At 59.0% G+C, this 15,601-nt stretch overlaps 1 protein-coding gene and 1 long non-coding RNA gene across 2 annotated transcripts in view; one reads left to right on the top strand and one right to left on the bottom strand.

The window, feature by feature from the left end:
• Positions 1–12,521: 12,521 nt before the first annotated feature.
• Positions 12,522–13,896, bottom strand: LOC140613212 (uncharacterized). The gene is made up of 3 exons (XR_012014390.1): positions 13,403–13,896; positions 12,989–13,119; positions 12,522–12,874 (listed from the first exon to the last, which is right to left on the bottom strand). It is a non-coding gene; the product is annotated as an uncharacterized lncRNA (long non-coding RNA).
• Positions 13,897–14,164: 268 nt separating this feature from the next.
• The window catches only part of LOC140613257 (ATP-binding cassette sub-family A member 13-like), a 50,830-nt gene continuing 49,393 nt past the window's right edge, over positions 14,165–15,601 (top strand). Inside the window, exon 1 of the mRNA XM_072791801.1 lies at positions 14,165–14,552. Coding sequence (XP_072647902.1) covers positions 14,484–14,552 — 69 coding nt within the window. The 5' untranslated portion in view covers positions 14,165–14,483. The remainder of the gene's footprint in view (positions 14,553–15,601) is intronic.

The raw sequence follows: 15,601 nt of genomic DNA, 5'->3' as shown, positions 1-15,601 counted from the left end.
ATCACGTAGCTAACCTGCCTCCCCTGGTGCAGGACGTGTGCACCCTGCACTGAGCTCTGCCTCGGTCTCCCCACCACCCTGCTCCACCCAGGACCATGGGGTGCGCCAGCCCCTGCCCGGGCCAGGGTGGGAGTCGGGGAGCGCGGGAGGTCTGTGTAGACGCTGGCTCTCTGGGACAGCAGCAGACTGCGCGTCCAGGGCCCAAGGGCTTCCCAGGCTCCCCAGACTCGGAACTGTCGGGACTCACCTAAAGCCTCTGGGTGAGAACGACCCCGCGTGAAAAGGTGCAGCCACGATGGAAACTGTATCATGAGGCCTCACAAGGGACACATGCAGGAGGCCCCGGGGGCCCAGCGGCTTGAGCGCCCGACTCTTGGTCTCAGCTCAGGTCATAATCTCAGGGCTGTGCTCACAGGGCATCTGCCTCTCCCCCCTCTGCCTCTCCCCCTGCTCTCACTCCGGCAAATAAATCAATACATCTAGAAAGAAACAAAAGAAAGAAGGAAGGAAGGAGGGAAGGAAGGAAGGAAAGAAGGAAGGAAAGAAGGGAGGAAGGAAGGAAGAAGGCAGGCAGGCAAGGCCTGCTCAGCAAGCCCCTCTCTGGGTATTAGCACCTGAGTCACAGGCAGGGACCTGGGCGCACCTGTCCCCCGGCCTCCAGCTGGGTGCTGCACCCCTGCATGCCCCTCAACAAATGGAGGATAGGCCGAGTGTGGTGCGTGTGCAGCGGGTGTTATTCACCCTGGAAAGGGAGGCCGTGTGACACCTGCTCCAACGGGCATGAACCCAGAGGACCCGGTGCCTGGGGAAACGAGCCAGGCACAAGGTCATGCATGCACCTCCGAGGGGCCCTGGGGCGTCACATCCTCAGAGGCGGAGAGCAGGTGCTGGGCGCCAGGGCTGGGGCTCGTTGACCAGCGAGGACCTGCGGAAAGGGTCCCGGGACGGCTGCCGGGGGGGCTTACATGGCTGCGGGAAGGTGCTTTGTTTTTTTAAGATTTTATTTATTTATTCCTGAGAGACACGGAGAGAGGCGGAGCCACAGGCGGAGGTTGGCCGGGCCCCGCACGTTCAGGCCTGCTCCGTAGCCTGCGCCGTCTGCGGGGACTGCCCCTCGGGCTCAGGGTCCCCCGTGGCCCCGGCCCCCGACCAGTCGGCCGGCTGGCCCTGCGGGTGTCCGGGGGCCGTGGTTGGCAGCTGGCGGCCTGACCGCACACGCGCCAGATTGCCCACCTGCCGGCCCGGGCCCCCTTCCCGGTGACCACCGCCCCTGGTGGCTGAGGAACGGCCGCGATGCTGGGGTTATGCAGACGGAGATGGGGCGGGGGAAAACGCTCAGCACGCAAGGCACAGAGCTCAGGCTGCATTTCAAATCCCCTGAACATGAAATCAGTTGACATCCAGCCGCTCCCCTCCACGTGCTAGGGCCACCCCCCAACTGCGTCTCGAGGCTGCAAGCGTGTTCACGAGATCGAGTCTCTGCTTCCTTGTCTCCGAAGCCACCATATGGGACAGACCCTCCCTCGCAAAGCGTTGTGGGTTCTTGTGAGTTCAGCGTCGGGTGTCGACCTGGCGAGACCGCGGTGCCCGCATCAGCCCAGTGGTCACCGCGCAGGTGGTTTGCACGTGTGGTCGACGAAGAATCGCTTGACGCTAAGTGAAGGGGAGTCCCCTGGACGATGTGGTGGGCCTCGTCTAATCAGGGGGCGGCTCTAAGTTTTCACAGAGAAGTCATTCTGCTTCACGGCTGCAGCCTAGAAATCCTGCCTGGGCTTCCAGCTGGGAGGCCGCCCTACGGATTACTGGCACACACGTCCCCCGTGTCTGAGAGCCCGTATTTGCTGTTGGGTCTGTGTCTCTGAGGGCCGTGACACGTATGCAGTGGCCTGGAAGGTGCACGGGACCGTGTGGGCTTGGCCGTGCCTGGGGACTGCCCCGGCTCCGTGAGGCCTGAGGGTGAGGGGCCCCCGGCGACCACTTCCCCCCGCAGAGGACGCAGAGAATCCGCAGCCCCTCGGGAGACGGTGGGCTTCCAGGTTCGCGGGGAGGCTCTCCTAGTGTCCCCCAGGCGGTGGGCTGAGTGCAGAGCAGCTCAGCAATGACACGTGGCCCCTCTCCCTGCCCTGCTGCCCTGGGGCGCTCACTCAGGCAGGGTGCACACGTCCTGCAGCCGTGCTGGAGGCTGCGTCTGGCAGCTCCTGCTCTCAAGGCAGGGCCCAGGTGTCCCCACATGTCTCCACACATCCCCGGGCCTCGTCCCCACACGTCCCCACACGTCCCCACATATCCCCAGGCGTCCCCAGGCCTCATCCCTAGGCCTCGTCCCCACACGTCCCCACATATCCCCAGGCGTCCCCAGGCCCTGTCCCCAGGCCTCATCCCTAGGCCTCGTCCTCACACATCCCCATACGTCCCCAGGCCCTGTCCCCACACGTCCCCACATATCCCCAGGCGTCCCCAGGCCCTGTCCCCAGGCCTCATCCCTAGGCCTCGTCCTCACACATCCCCATATGTCCCCAGGCCCTGTCCCCACACGTCCCCACATATCCCCAGGCGTCCCCAGGCCCCGTCCCCAGGTCCCGTCCCCAGGCCCCGTCCCCAGGCCTCATCCCTAGGCCTCATCCCCACACATCCCCACACATCCCCACAGGTCCCCAGGCCCCATTCCCAGGCCCCATCCCCACATGTCCCCAGGCCCTGTCCCCACACATCCCCCGCTCCTTGGACCACATGCCTCATGGCCGTGGGTTCTCAGCACCGTGCCCGCGGCCACCCACCTCTGCCGTCAGTGGGCATGGCCTCCGCCCGCCCCAGAGGGACCCAGACCCCAGCCCTCAGGGGCCTTTCGGGGGGAGCTCACTGAGGGCTCTGAGGGGAAGCGCGCGGGTGCTCTGCTCTTCCCTACTGGGACTCCCGCACAGTGTTTTTCTGTTTTTCACAGATTTTATGCACGTGTGTGTTTGAGAAAGAGAGAAAGCACGAGTGGGGGGTGGGCGCGGAGGGAGAGGGCGAGGCTGACTCCGGCTGAGCAGACGTCTCAAGGATTCTTGGTCGCGGCCCCAGACCTCGCCCCACCAAGCCTCACCTGGAGTCCAAGACCTCATCTCATCCCTAGGAGCGGGCTGCTGGGTCACAAGGCATTGCTGTTTCGCTCTCTGGAAAACCACTTGGGCATAATTTTATCTCCATGCAGGAAGCCCAGGGACAATTGTAATTAGGTTGAACCTCTTTGCGGCTCCCCTTCTCACATCTGGTCCCTTCTGGAGATGGAGAGGCCATTCCAAATTTTTTTAAGATATTTAATTTTTTATTTTAAGTAGGCTCTGTACCCATCGTAGGACTTGAACTCACGACCCCAGGACCAAGAGTCACAGGCTCTGCTGGCTGAGCCAGCCAGGCGCCCTCGATATGATCCGCCCCCGCCCATGACCGAGGGTGGCCGGGCTCCCTGTGTTTGCAGGATGTCCCCGCCCGGGGGTCCGGCAGGTGCTCCAAGTGGGTGGCAGTGAGTCTGCAGAAGGGTCCCCAGGCAAGGTGCCCAACTACTCCCGGTGCTACATCCAGAGATGCCGCAGGTGCATCTGTGTCACCCCCAGACACCTGGATGGGCCTTGTGAAGGTGGCACTAGGGGCCACCCCAGAATGTGTCCCTGTGGCCTGAGGATTAAGAAACAGCAGACACAGGGTTAACTGACAGCAGAGTAGGGCTCGCCCGTCTGTGAGGCGATCTCCGCTGGTGGGAGCCTCTTCCTCCCGGCAGGTGGGGAGCCGGTGGGGCCTCGGGGGGCTTACGGGAGCTCAGAGGGGCCAGCTGCCAGTCTGAGCTTGCATTGGGCGACCCTGGGTCCTGCGGACGAGGAGAGGACGGGGCCCTAGGACCCTTGGGCACTGCTCTGGACCCTCCCCAGGAGACAGTGGGGCGCCGGGGCCAGCCAAAGCCCCCCAACTCTGATGGGAAGGGGCGAGTACTGGCGCTCACCGAAGCTGGGTGACCTGCACGACCGGTGACCTCGTGTGCGGCCCCCACACAGGGCGCCAACCTAGGTTCAGGAGGGACGCAGTCACCTCCCCTGTGAAGTGCTGGACCACATCTCCCGCGGCGCCTGCAGACGCTCCCACCCTCCTGCCTGTGATGTAATGTCCCCTCCCAAGTAGCCTGAAAACCAACTCCCGACAGCAGCGTTCACCGGTTCCCACGGGTGTAAACCCTCCTGCACGCTGGGTCACGAGCTCTCCAAGTCGTGGGTCACTGGACTCACGGTGGGTTGGGGTGGGGTTTGCATCACACAGTCAGTGAATAGAAGTATCCACTTACATTTCACCTAAAATAGAAGCAGTAAAAAGTAGTAGGATCGTTGCAAAGTGGTGAGTTTTGAGGATTTATCACTTCAGCTTTTCACATAATTTGTGTGATCGTGAGTCAATTCAGTTTTGCAGAACGGGGTTACCGACTGGCTGCTAAAATTCTCCACAGTCGACCCCAAGGCACCCGCCTTCCCTGGTGCTCCCCGGCCCGTGGAGCTCCGCCTCGACCCCAACCCTAAGGATCAGAGGCTCTGATCCCACGGGGCCAAGGACAAGGCCCTGACTTGACAGCAGTGCCCATCTTTAGGCGCCGGCTGCTGGTCGGGTCCCGGGATAGGCCTACTTCGATTCTGGGGCTCTCTTAGCCCCCTCAGGGGTGCTGTCTCATCACCAGGCTGGGCCTGGGGGGGCCCAGGTGCGGCAGCCTCCCCGGGGTTCACCCGTTCACTGTGGCTGCAGTCTTGCCAGCCCGCGGTCCAGAGTTTGCAATCGTCTTCCCTGGTTCGACAAGACTGCAGTCAGGCGCCGCCTGGAGCTCAGGGCTGGGGAGCAGAGCCTCCAAACTCTGATCTCGGGGGGTTCCCCTAAACAAGAGGAACTGACCTCTGGCAGTTCCCGAGGCGGGAGGCCCACGATCAGGCGCCTGCTGGTTCGATGCCAGGTGGGGACCCTCCTCCGCCTTCCCGCTGTGTCCTGGCTTGGGGGGCATAGGCTCTGGTCTCTTCACCTTGCAAGGTCACCAGTCCCATCATAGGGCCCCACCCTCGGGACCTCATCTACCCCGACCACCCCTGAGAGGCCTCCTAAACCATCACATGGGGGCTGGTCTCAACCTATGGGTTTGGGAGGGATGCGGACCGGGGTGGGGGGTGTGAATAACACAAACCAGTCCTACCAGGGTTTTGGAGGCTGGAGGGGCAAGAGAGGGCTGGATGAAGACCAGATCTGCTGTGGGTTTTCTTTTTCTTTTTTTTTTTTAATGAATCATTTTTAAAATATTTTATTTATTTATTATGAAAGAGAGAGGGCCCAAGCAGAGAAGGGGCAGAGGGAGAAGCAGGCGCCCCGCTGAGCAGGGAGCCCGACGTGGGCCTCGATCCCAGGACCCCCGGATCACGACCTGAGCCCAAGGCAGACACTTAACTGAGCCATGCAGGCACCCGGGAGTTTTTTCTTTCATTGTTGAGTTTTCACAACTCTTTATATATTCTAAGTGTGAGCGCATCGTCAGGTATGTGGTTTGCAGGGTTTCTCCTCCCAGGCTGTGACTTGTCCGTTGGTTCCCTCGAGGGTGCTCTTTGCAGAACAAAAGGTCTTCATTTTGATAAAACCTAATTATGCATTTACACAATTTTCCTTTTGCAGGCTGTCCTTTTTGCATCACATCTTTGTATTCTTCAGTTTTTTTTTTTTTTTTTTTCACCAATATCTTTCTCCTGTCCTTCTGTCATCAGTGACAGGAAGGTTGGGAACTGTCACGTGCCACAGGACCCTAAGATTGAGTTCGTATTTTCACTCTCTGTTCGTCTGTTGTCCAGACCTAATCACTTCTATTGATCCATGTTCAGGTTCGCTGACGTTTTCCACCCTTTCAAGTTTGCTACGGAGCCTCTCTGGGGAATTACTTATTTCTGTCATTTTATCTTATTTTATTAAGATTTTAAGTCTACAGCCAACATGGGGCTTGAACCCACAACCCTGAGGTCGAGTCACACGCTCTACCAGCTGAGCCAGGCAGCTGTTCCTAATTCTGTCGTTTTATATTTAAGTTCTAAAATTTCCCATCTGGTTCTTTTTTATAGCTACCAATTCTTTGCTGAGAACACCTAACTTTTCAATTGTTTCAACACTCCTTGTGCTTACTCAATGGAGCAGGGTTGTTTCAATTTATTTAAAGTAGTTAGCTACTCTACTAATTCCAACCTCTGGGACATCTCGGGGGCTGCCGTCAACTGGTCGCCTTTCTCTTGAGAATTTTTTTTTTTTTTTTTTTTTTTTTTTTTTTAGGTTTTCTAGTCCTTGTCTATGTTGGGTTTTATCCTGGACATTTGGACTATTCTAAGACTGGGTCCTATTAAAATCTGGGGAAAGTTGATTTGCTTGCTATGCTTTTTTGTTAATTTTTTTTTTTTTTTTACAGATTTTACTTATTTACTTGAGAGACTGAGAGACGGGGAGGTAGAGGGAGAGAGAGAAAGAGACTCAAGCAGATTCCCCACTGAGCAGGAAGCCCAACAGGGGGCCTGACCCTGAGATCCCGACCTGAGCCACCTAGGTGCCCCTGTTTTATTTTGTTTTATTATTTTTTTAAGATCTTATTTATTTATTCATGAGACACACAGAGAGGCAGAGACCCAGGTAGAGGGCGAAGTAGGCTCCCTGTGGGAGCCGGATGCAGGACTCGATCCCAGGACCTCAGGATCACACCCTGGGCCCAAGGCAGATGTCCAACCGCTGAGCCCCCCGGCGCCCCTCATTCTGTTTTACCAGGCAGTCAACTCAGGCTCGCTCTGCAAGTCCTGACCGCATCTCCGATGTTCTGTGCACCTAATGTTAATTCAAATTTTGAAGGCTTTGCAGCACTATTCTCGCCTGCTCCACACATGTACCACCCGGGGACCGGTCGGGGTCCTGGGTAGTGTCTACTTTGAAGGTTAGTTGTTTTTTAAAAAATGTCATTTAACTTCAATTTCCCGACATACAGTATAACACCCAGTCAGTCCGTTCTTGTAGCCTTCGCTACGTGGATTGTGTCCATTCCGGGCACGCATGGCTCAGGGGCCCAGGCTTCTCTGGCCGCGTTGTCCACAGAGCGCTTCCTGGCTCCCCGTTGCCCGGTGTCCCAGCTGTAGTGTCCCTGAGCTGCCGCTGCCACCTGCCAGGACCCAGGGATCTCCTGGCAGTGTCCTCTGGCTGGAGGCCCCCTTCCTGGAGTTTCACCCGCATGTCTGTTCCCACTTCCAGGATTTGGGCAGCATGGGAGGAGTCACCCCGGCTCCCAACAGAAAGGAGCCTCCTGCCATATGGGTCCTGGCTGGACGTCGAAGTCTCCACCCGAAAGTCTGCTCTGGGTACTTCTCAGGGTTCTCCAAGAGCTGGTGTCTACCTTCTGTGCAGGCGCTTGGGTTGCAATAGTGGAAGAGAAGGTGGAATGTGCTCAACCAGGGCATGGCGGCCTAGCTTCTCTCTCTCCTTGAGGCTTATTGATCTGAGAGAGAGAGAGAGAGAGAGAGAGAGCGCACACGTGGAGCGACAGAGGGAGAATCTCAAGCAGCCTCGGCTGAGCAGGACCCTCGATCTCATGACCCTGGGATCATGACCTGAGCTGGAACCAAGAGTCAGATGCTTAAGTGGCTGCACCACCCAGCCCTCCCCGCCCCCACCCCCCATCCTGGCTTATAAGTAAAAGGGTCATAGACCAGATTTAAGGTAGAATAATTTGGAGGAATATTACTGCTTTTTGATTGGTTTTGTTTTCTAGGAGCTTCGATCAAGTTGTCTGAGGCAAGTGGATGGGATTGCTGGGGGAGAACAAGGGGAAGCTCCTCTGAGCCGGACCCTCGCTGCCCTGTCCCCCCCACAAGCAGCAACTGGGGTCCGAGTGTGCGGGACCGTGGAGCCTGGGAGGAAGCGGCCCTCCCGAGAACCAGCGCCCTCATGGCAGCAGAGTGGCGGAGAGGGCAGGGGGGTGGCAGGGGGTGGCAGCAGGGCACAGAGCCTGCCCCGGCCCGGGGCTGCCAGGAGCCTGCAAGTCGTGGGGGGGGGGGGGGGCGCCAGAACCGGGGGCACGGCCACCAGGGGGCAGCGGAGGGCGCATGGCGGGGACCAGGGGCCGCACAGGGAAGGCAGGAGGGCACCGCACAGTGACAGGTGCAGTGGCGCCAAGGCCCGGCCTCCCCCGAGATCGCAGGGTGGGAGCAGCAGGGTCCACAGCGGAGGGACTGGAAGGGACCTGGGGGTCCCTGTGGGGGAAAGCAGGGGCGGGGGAAGCGGGGAGGGTCCTGGTCGGGGGATGCAGGGGGCGGGGGGGGGGGGAGAGGGGAGGGTCCTCGTCAAGGCGGGGGCCATGGTTGGGGGCCAGAGCTGGGGACAGTGCGGAGCCTCCTGCAGGCAGGTCAGGCCACCCCCACCCCCACCACCCCCACCCTGTGTCGGTGTGAACAGGGATTGGCTTTCAGGGCTGCAGGTGCAGGAGCCAGGTGGGCTCCCCGCTGCGTCCTCCGGGGCCAGGGGTGCAGGTTTGCGCTGGGTTCAAGGTTAGTCGGGGTCGCAGGACTTGCTCAGGGGCAGCAGATGCCTTTAGGAGGCGAGCGTGCGCCTTCCCATCAGTTTTTTCTCTTGGAGCTGAGACACGTTGGAATTAAGGGTTTCGGTCAGAGCAAGAAGAGAAATTAATTCAGATGTAGGAGAAATCAGCAAGATAGGATTTTAGGACAAGAGAAAGGTAAATTTTTAAAGTTACCCACAAAGTCACTTCTTTTTCAAGGCTTAGAAATCAGAATCATATAAGAAACAATCGGGCCACGAAAGTTCTATAAAGGATGACACTTTTTTTTTTAATTTACTTTTTTTTTTTTAAGGATGAAACTTCTAATTGCCCATTGTCTGTCATTTTAATGAAGCTTTTTAATGGAGACAAAGAGGCAATTTTACCTGAAAGTCTGGAATAATTCTACCTTTCCCCTGCATCACCATAACCTTTCAAAGGGACCAGCGGGCGTGCACGGTGATCTTCCACATTTCAAGTTCTGGGCTCGCTCCCCTGGGGCTGTGGGTGGCTCCTAGAGCGGTCCGGCCTCGCAGGAAAGGGTTGGGGTGCGTTGCAGCCGCGCTGGATGGAGCCAAGCTGGGCAGGAGGTGGGGGGTTCAGCCCCGAGGGCCTCTGCTCCCTGCCCCTGCGTTCAGGGCTCCTTCCCTGCTCCCGCCTGCCTGGCGCCCTGGCCGCCTTGCCAAGAAACAAACCTCAATTTGCAGGATGAGGTGAGGGTGGCAAAGCGCAGGTGCTGGGGCTAACCAGCACCCTGGTGCAGTGATTCGTGCCCGTGGCCCGCTGTCGGCTGCACAGACCATTCGTGACCCCGTGTCCACGCAGAGCGCCCGGTGTCCTCAGCCTGGGGGGTAACCGGGCAGCTGCGTGATCAGCATCCTGATCTACAGAGACCCTTCTGGCGACTCCGTGACTCCTCTGTGTCTTCCAGAGTTAACGGCCCTCCCTACGGGCCAAGGTGCAAGCGTGGACTGCGGAGTCCCTAGCCAGCCTCCTCTCCGGCGCGCAGGGCACCGCAGACCTGGCCTCCTTGTGAGCCTCCTGGGGTAGCAAGGGCCCCAGGCTGGGCCTCAGCAGCGCACCGCTGTCTGCTCCGGTGACGGGGCCAGGCTCCGAGGTCAAGGTGTGGGCAGGCTGCGTTCCTCCAGGCTCGCAGACGGTGTCCACGCGGACCTCCCTCCGGCGCGCCTGGGAAGAGAGTCACCTCTGGAGTCCCTGCCTCTCCTGGGGCACAGTCCTGTGGATCAGGGCCCCCGAGAACCACACTTAACCTTTATTACCTCCCTGGGGCCTCGCTCCCAAATCACCCCGGGGTTAGGGCTTCGGCATGGGAATTTGGGGGCACAGTTGGATCCGTGACTCCCTCCTTCTCTTTCTCCTTATGATGTTGCTTCTTTCTTTTTTTCTATCTTTCTTCTTTCTTTCTTTCTTTCTTTCTTTCTTTCTTTCTTTCTTTCTTTCTCTCTCTCTCTCTCTCTCTCTCTCTTTTTTTCTTTCTTTCTTTCTTTTGGGAGAGAGCACGAGCAGGGGGAGGGACAGAGGGAGAAGCAGACTCCCTGCTCAGCGGGGGTTCGATCCTACACCCTGTGATCCTGACCTGAGCCAAAGGCAGCTGCTCTGCAGGCTGAGGCACAGAAGGGCAGGGGGCAGAGGCCCTGAGAGGGCTGAACACCCCACCTCCTGCCCAGCTTGGCTCCATCCTGCTTGGCCGCAATGCACCCCAACCCTTTCCTTGCCAGGCCTGGACCGTGCTCTAGGAGCCAACCACAGCCCCAAAGGAGGGAGCCCAGCCCACCCCCTCCACACCCCGTAATGGGAGCCTCAGAAGAGTTCCCGCTTCCTGATTACTGCTGGGGCCGCTGCAAGAGGGGCTGAGGAGCTGCCCTCCTGGCTTTGCCCTCCTATTGGCACTGCGGCCTTTGAACCCCACACTCCCTCTGCACGCCGGCCACTGAAGGGAGGGGGGCTTGGGGGGGCCTCTGGGCAGCAGGCTGGGTCGGGGTGCTGGCGGGCAGCGGGCTGCCTCGTCACCCTAGGTACAGGCGTCACCCTAGGTGGAGGGTCACCCTAGGTAGAGGCGCCCTCGGGTGCCCACAACATATGTGATGCAAAGGGGCTCGTGCTCCTCCCTGGGGGGAGATTCTAGTCTTAGGATGAGGTGGAGGTGGCTGTGGGCCATTCCAGAGGTGCCTCCGTGGTCTCTCTGCACAGACGTGAGTCAGGTTTAGCTCAAAGGCTCTGGTCGCTCTGGGGGGCCTGGGGGGTGTTTGGGGGCTTCATCAGGACAGTCGTCATCTCCGGGGCGGGGGGAGGGGGGGTGGGCAGTAGTCTCTGGTTTCATTTGCCTGAGTTAAGAGGAAACCGGAAAGAAGAGCTTAGAGGAAAATGTAAGGCAAAAGTTAGTGCGTTCAAGCAGGTGGGCAGTCAAGGCCAGGTCTTGGGGTCTAGCAGGTGACAGGTCACGGCTCCTCCCTCACCAGCTCCGTCTACGTCTCTGTAGGGATGTCACCATTCCTTCCTCTGTGCACTGGTGGCAGCAGGAGGCCGCCGTGTCCCCGGCTGCTGCGGGAGCGCCGTGGGCTGGGGCAGATGGTAGAGCCCAGGGTCCTCCAAGGGACCTGTGGCCCCAGCAGGGGAGGGGGAGGCAGGCAGGGGGAGGAGGGAGGAGCCTCCGGAGAGAACTCTGCACACTTTGACCAAATGCCCACCTCCGGGCTTGGCACAGGGACGTTTGCATCCCGATCCCGCTCCTCGCTTGGGGGCTTCATCACGAGTGGGGCTCCCACTGTTTCCTAGGGCCCCCGCAGCAGAGTGGGGAGGGGCACCTGCGTTGGGGGACCTGGACTGGAAAAGAGAAATGCCTTTCTTCCCGCTCTGAGGCCTGTGGGGCACCGGTCCTGGCCACCGCTGCGCCCTGTGGCGGGGACAGTGACTGCTCCTGCGCGGCGGGCCCAGGCCCTGGACGCTCTGGGTCGCTGCGCTGCGGCCTTCCCTGCACCCCTCCCACCCCCCAGCCCCCTATCCTACTGTTACCACCAGCACCTGGCGGCTTCTCAAGGCTCTTTGGGGTCCGAGGGAAGGGATGGGAAGGACAGGCCGGGGAGAGGCAGAGCAGTGCTGGTTCACAGCCTCAGGGCTTCCACGGCGGCACCTGCCACCTGCCGAGAAGACAGGCGGCCACTGTGGACGGTGGGTGCAGCTGTCAGCGCCCCGGGAACCAAGGCGACAGAACACTAACTTCTTTACAACCTGCAACCCAGTGAGAGTCCTCGGGGCCTCCCCTGGGATCCCTGGAGGGGCTCCCTCCCTCGGGGCCATGTCCTTGGGGAGGCAGATAGGACACACACTCCCAGAGCAAGGAGGGGGTGAGGGGCTGCCGGTCAGCCTCTGGATAACGACCTCCGCCAGCAGGCGGGCGCTGGGACCCTAACCCCTGTCCACGTGTGTGTCCCTGTCCTTGTGTGCGGAGTGTGGGGACCGGGGGCGCCTTCCACGCTGCAGGGGCTCCAGGCAGGACGCCATGGAGTGGACGTGCCCGCCTCTGACGGCAGGAGGGACGAGCGCCAGCCACTGGGGAGGAGACCTCGGCCTTGGCTCCTCTAAGTGGGGCTCCAGGAGCCACTGCCCGATGTCCTGGGGGTCGTGGCGGGACGCCAGGTGGAAGGGGCGGGAGCATGGTCGGGCCTGTCAGGCTCCAAATGCAGACCTGTGCAGGGCACCATAGGTTAGGGGGAGCCTGGCAAGACACCGGTGGCAAAATTCACTTAAAAAGTCATTTACTGCGATGCCTGGGGGGTCAGGGGTGGAGCATCTGCCTTCGGCTCAGGGCGTGACCTGGGGTCAAGGGATCGAGTCTCGCGTCGGGCTCCCTGCATGGAGCCTACTTCTCCCTCCACCTGTGTCTCTGCCTCTCTCTCTCTCTCTGGGTCTCTTATGAATAAATAAAATCTTTAAAAGACCATCCTTTATTGAGGTGAAATTCACGTAACAAAGAATCAACCATCTGAAAGTGAAGGATCAGTGCATTCCCCGCTTCTCCCTCGTTGCCTGCACTCGAAGGCACCTCTGCAGGCGCCCGGCTGGCCGGTGACTCTTGATCTCAGGGTCATGAGTTCCAGGCCCACGCTGGGCGGAGAGATTGCATGGAGATAAAGTCTTCGTCGGGAAGCCCACACCTACTTAAAGGACCCCCTGAACCCTCCCTCCCCAGGCTGTGGCACCTGCCGGGCTGCTTTCTACGCACAGGTGTGTCTATCCCGGACACGTCCATCTGTCCGGAGCATCCGGTGTGCACTGTTTCACCTGTTGGTCATTGTGAATAGTGCTGTCATGAGCGTGGATGCACACCTACTTGTTTGAATGTCTGTTTTGAATTATTTGGAGTATACACCTTGGATTGGAAATGCTAAAATATACCTTTTGAGGGTTGCCTGCATGGTTCAGTCGGTTGAGTGTCTGACTCTGGGTTTCAGCTTAGGTCATGAGCTCAGAGTCGTGAGATGGAGCTTGCGAGTCTCTCTCCTTCTGCACCTCTATGCGCAGCTGTCCTATAAAATAAAAAAAATAAGATAACATAAGAGCTCCTTGAATGTTGGCAAACTGCTCTGGGTAGCAGCCCCCGCCCCCCAAGCCCCTGTGCTGTCAACTCTTTCGTGGCACTCTCCCACGAAAGCAGAGCGTGGAATCACACGCATGTATGCAAAAATACTGGCTGCTATGAACATTAAATAGAAAAAAACAAAACAAAAAACCCAACCCCATAGCTGGGGGCTTTGCTTTGTGCTAGAGCTAAGAAAAGTAATAATAAGGACAGTGCCCGTAATGCATTACCTGCGGAGGGAGCCTGCGATGCCTCTGGAACATGATGGGGTTGGGGGTGGTGAAGCCAGGGGACCCCGTGGCGCTGGGGTCTGTGCGCTGGGCCCCACCTTGCCCGGGACGGCCTTCCCTCTAGTGCTGCCCGACATGTAAGAAATTTTTAAATAATGTTCTTTAAAAAAAAAAAAAAAAAAAAAGGCATATGGGATAGTTGAGTCAATCCTTTGCTGAAGCCTATGTCCCTGTTTCCTGTTGCAAAAGCCCCCGATGGAGCCTTCGTAGCTTGTGGAAATTGCTTTATGACTTGGAAGACCACAGGCCCTGGTTGCCTGACATTCCTCTGACCACAGCAGGGGCCACAGGAACCCGGAGCCCCGGCCTCTGGGACGGTGGAGCAATGGGCACGCAGCTGCCTGCAGCTGGTAGTGTGTGCAAGAATCCCGGGGGGGCCCACAGGCCTGCTGAGCCTGGTGCTCGGGCACGGCTGCCCCAGGGTGCTCTGCCAGGGGCCTTTGTCCTGGGCGAGTGCCCCGCGTTCCTGTCCCAGCAGTCCTCCAGGGTTTGCTCACAAGCCCCAGGGCCTGATGGGACCCCTGCTCCGCCTGCCCTGCCTCCGCCTGACGCATGGACCCCCGGGGGCACACGGGGAGGGGTGCAGCAGCCCGGCTGACCTGGAGCCTAACCACCCTGCTCTCCACGGGGGAGATCCACGCAGCTCCCACCTCCTTCCCCCTGCCAGGGGACCTCCCACCTGGGAAAGCTTCCGGCCAGGACTCGTGTGACAGCTGGCGAGTCCGGGAAGGGAGGAAGAGTCGCTTGCCACTGGCAAGGGCAGCGAGGGCGCCCCAGTTGGGTGCGCTCGTGGAGACGCGCAGGAAAGGGCCCCAGGCCGCCCCGTAACCCAGCCCCCAACACCGGGCGCAGGGAAAGGGCAGGATTTCCCAAGGGACGCAGAACAAGAGGGACATCCGATGCCCGCCACCATAATCTGTCTTGCATCACTCACTTTTGTTGAGGTTGACTAATGCGGGCGGGCCCTGGTCCAGGCCCAGGGATATAAGGCGGCAGGGGCCTGCCCGGAGCAGCAGGCGGCATGGGGCCGGCGGGGCGCCAGTTCGGAGCCCTGCTCTGGAAGAATTGGCTCTGCAGAGTCCGGCAGCCGGTGAGTGCAGCGTGCCTCCCGTCCTAGGGGGGGCGAGGGCACAGAGGAGGTGGGAGCCGCTGGGGGGCCCCTGCAGGGACCTGGGGAGGCCAGTGGCAGAGTCAGAACCTGCCTCAGGGCCACAGGAGCCCCACCGTCCCACCGCGGGCAAATCCAGGCGGTGCGTCTTGTCACAACAAGGCTAGGAGAGAAATACCCACCTCAACTAAACTAAAGGGGGGATTTGGACCCTAATGTTTTGGGGCCTCCACAGACCCCTCTGGTGGAAGGGACGGGCACACCTAGCATGTTACAGGCAGCGACCCCCGCCCCCAGGCAGGAGGCTGCAGGGCCTGTGCCCTCGGTGCCAGTTCTCAGCCTCCTGGAAATGCATCCCAGCGACACTGCAAGGTGCTCCTGAGCGGCTCAGAATTGCCCAAACCAGCCTCGTGCTGCTGTTACAGAAGCGTTTTCATGATGCAGAAATCGCCCATGCATCCCCAGGAGGCCCTCTGCTGTATTTCTAACCCCGCCACATTGAACGGCACCCCGGTGAGTGTCATGTCCAGCAGCGGTGGAGCTGCAGCTGTGGCTACAGACTTTTCAGATTATTTATCTATTTATTTATTTATTTATTTATTTATTTATTTATTTATTTATTTAATTTATTCAGGGAGACAGAGAGAGAGGCAGAGACAGGCAGAGGAAGAAGCAGGCTCCATGCAGGAAGCCCTATGTGGGACTCGATCCCTGGTCCCCAGGATCACACTCCGGGCTGCAAGCAGCGCTAGACCACTGCGCCATCAGGGCAGCCCAACTTTTCAGATTTTAAGGTCTGCGTGCGGCACGTAGGGTTTTCCCACTGCCCCCTTCTTCCCTTTAAAGAAACTCAGTAACTGGCGTTGAATCTCATTTTGCTGATTTCTCATTATCGAGAGCCTTCTTTCTTCCTCCAAATATGGTGAATGTCAAAAGGGTGATTTCTTTCTCAGGCAGAGGCCTTCAGGATTCACAGGACTTCAGTCGGAAATTTGCAGGAAAGTGTTAAGATCAGGAACTGACAGGGATGA

This window comes from Canis lupus, chromosome 21 (genome assembly GCF_048164855.1).
Source record: "Canis lupus baileyi chromosome 21, mCanLup2.hap1, whole genome shotgun sequence".
Taxonomy (NCBI): Eukaryota; Metazoa; Chordata; class Mammalia; order Carnivora; family Canidae; genus Canis; species Canis lupus.
This window is presented reverse-complemented; position numbering and strand designations above follow the sequence as displayed.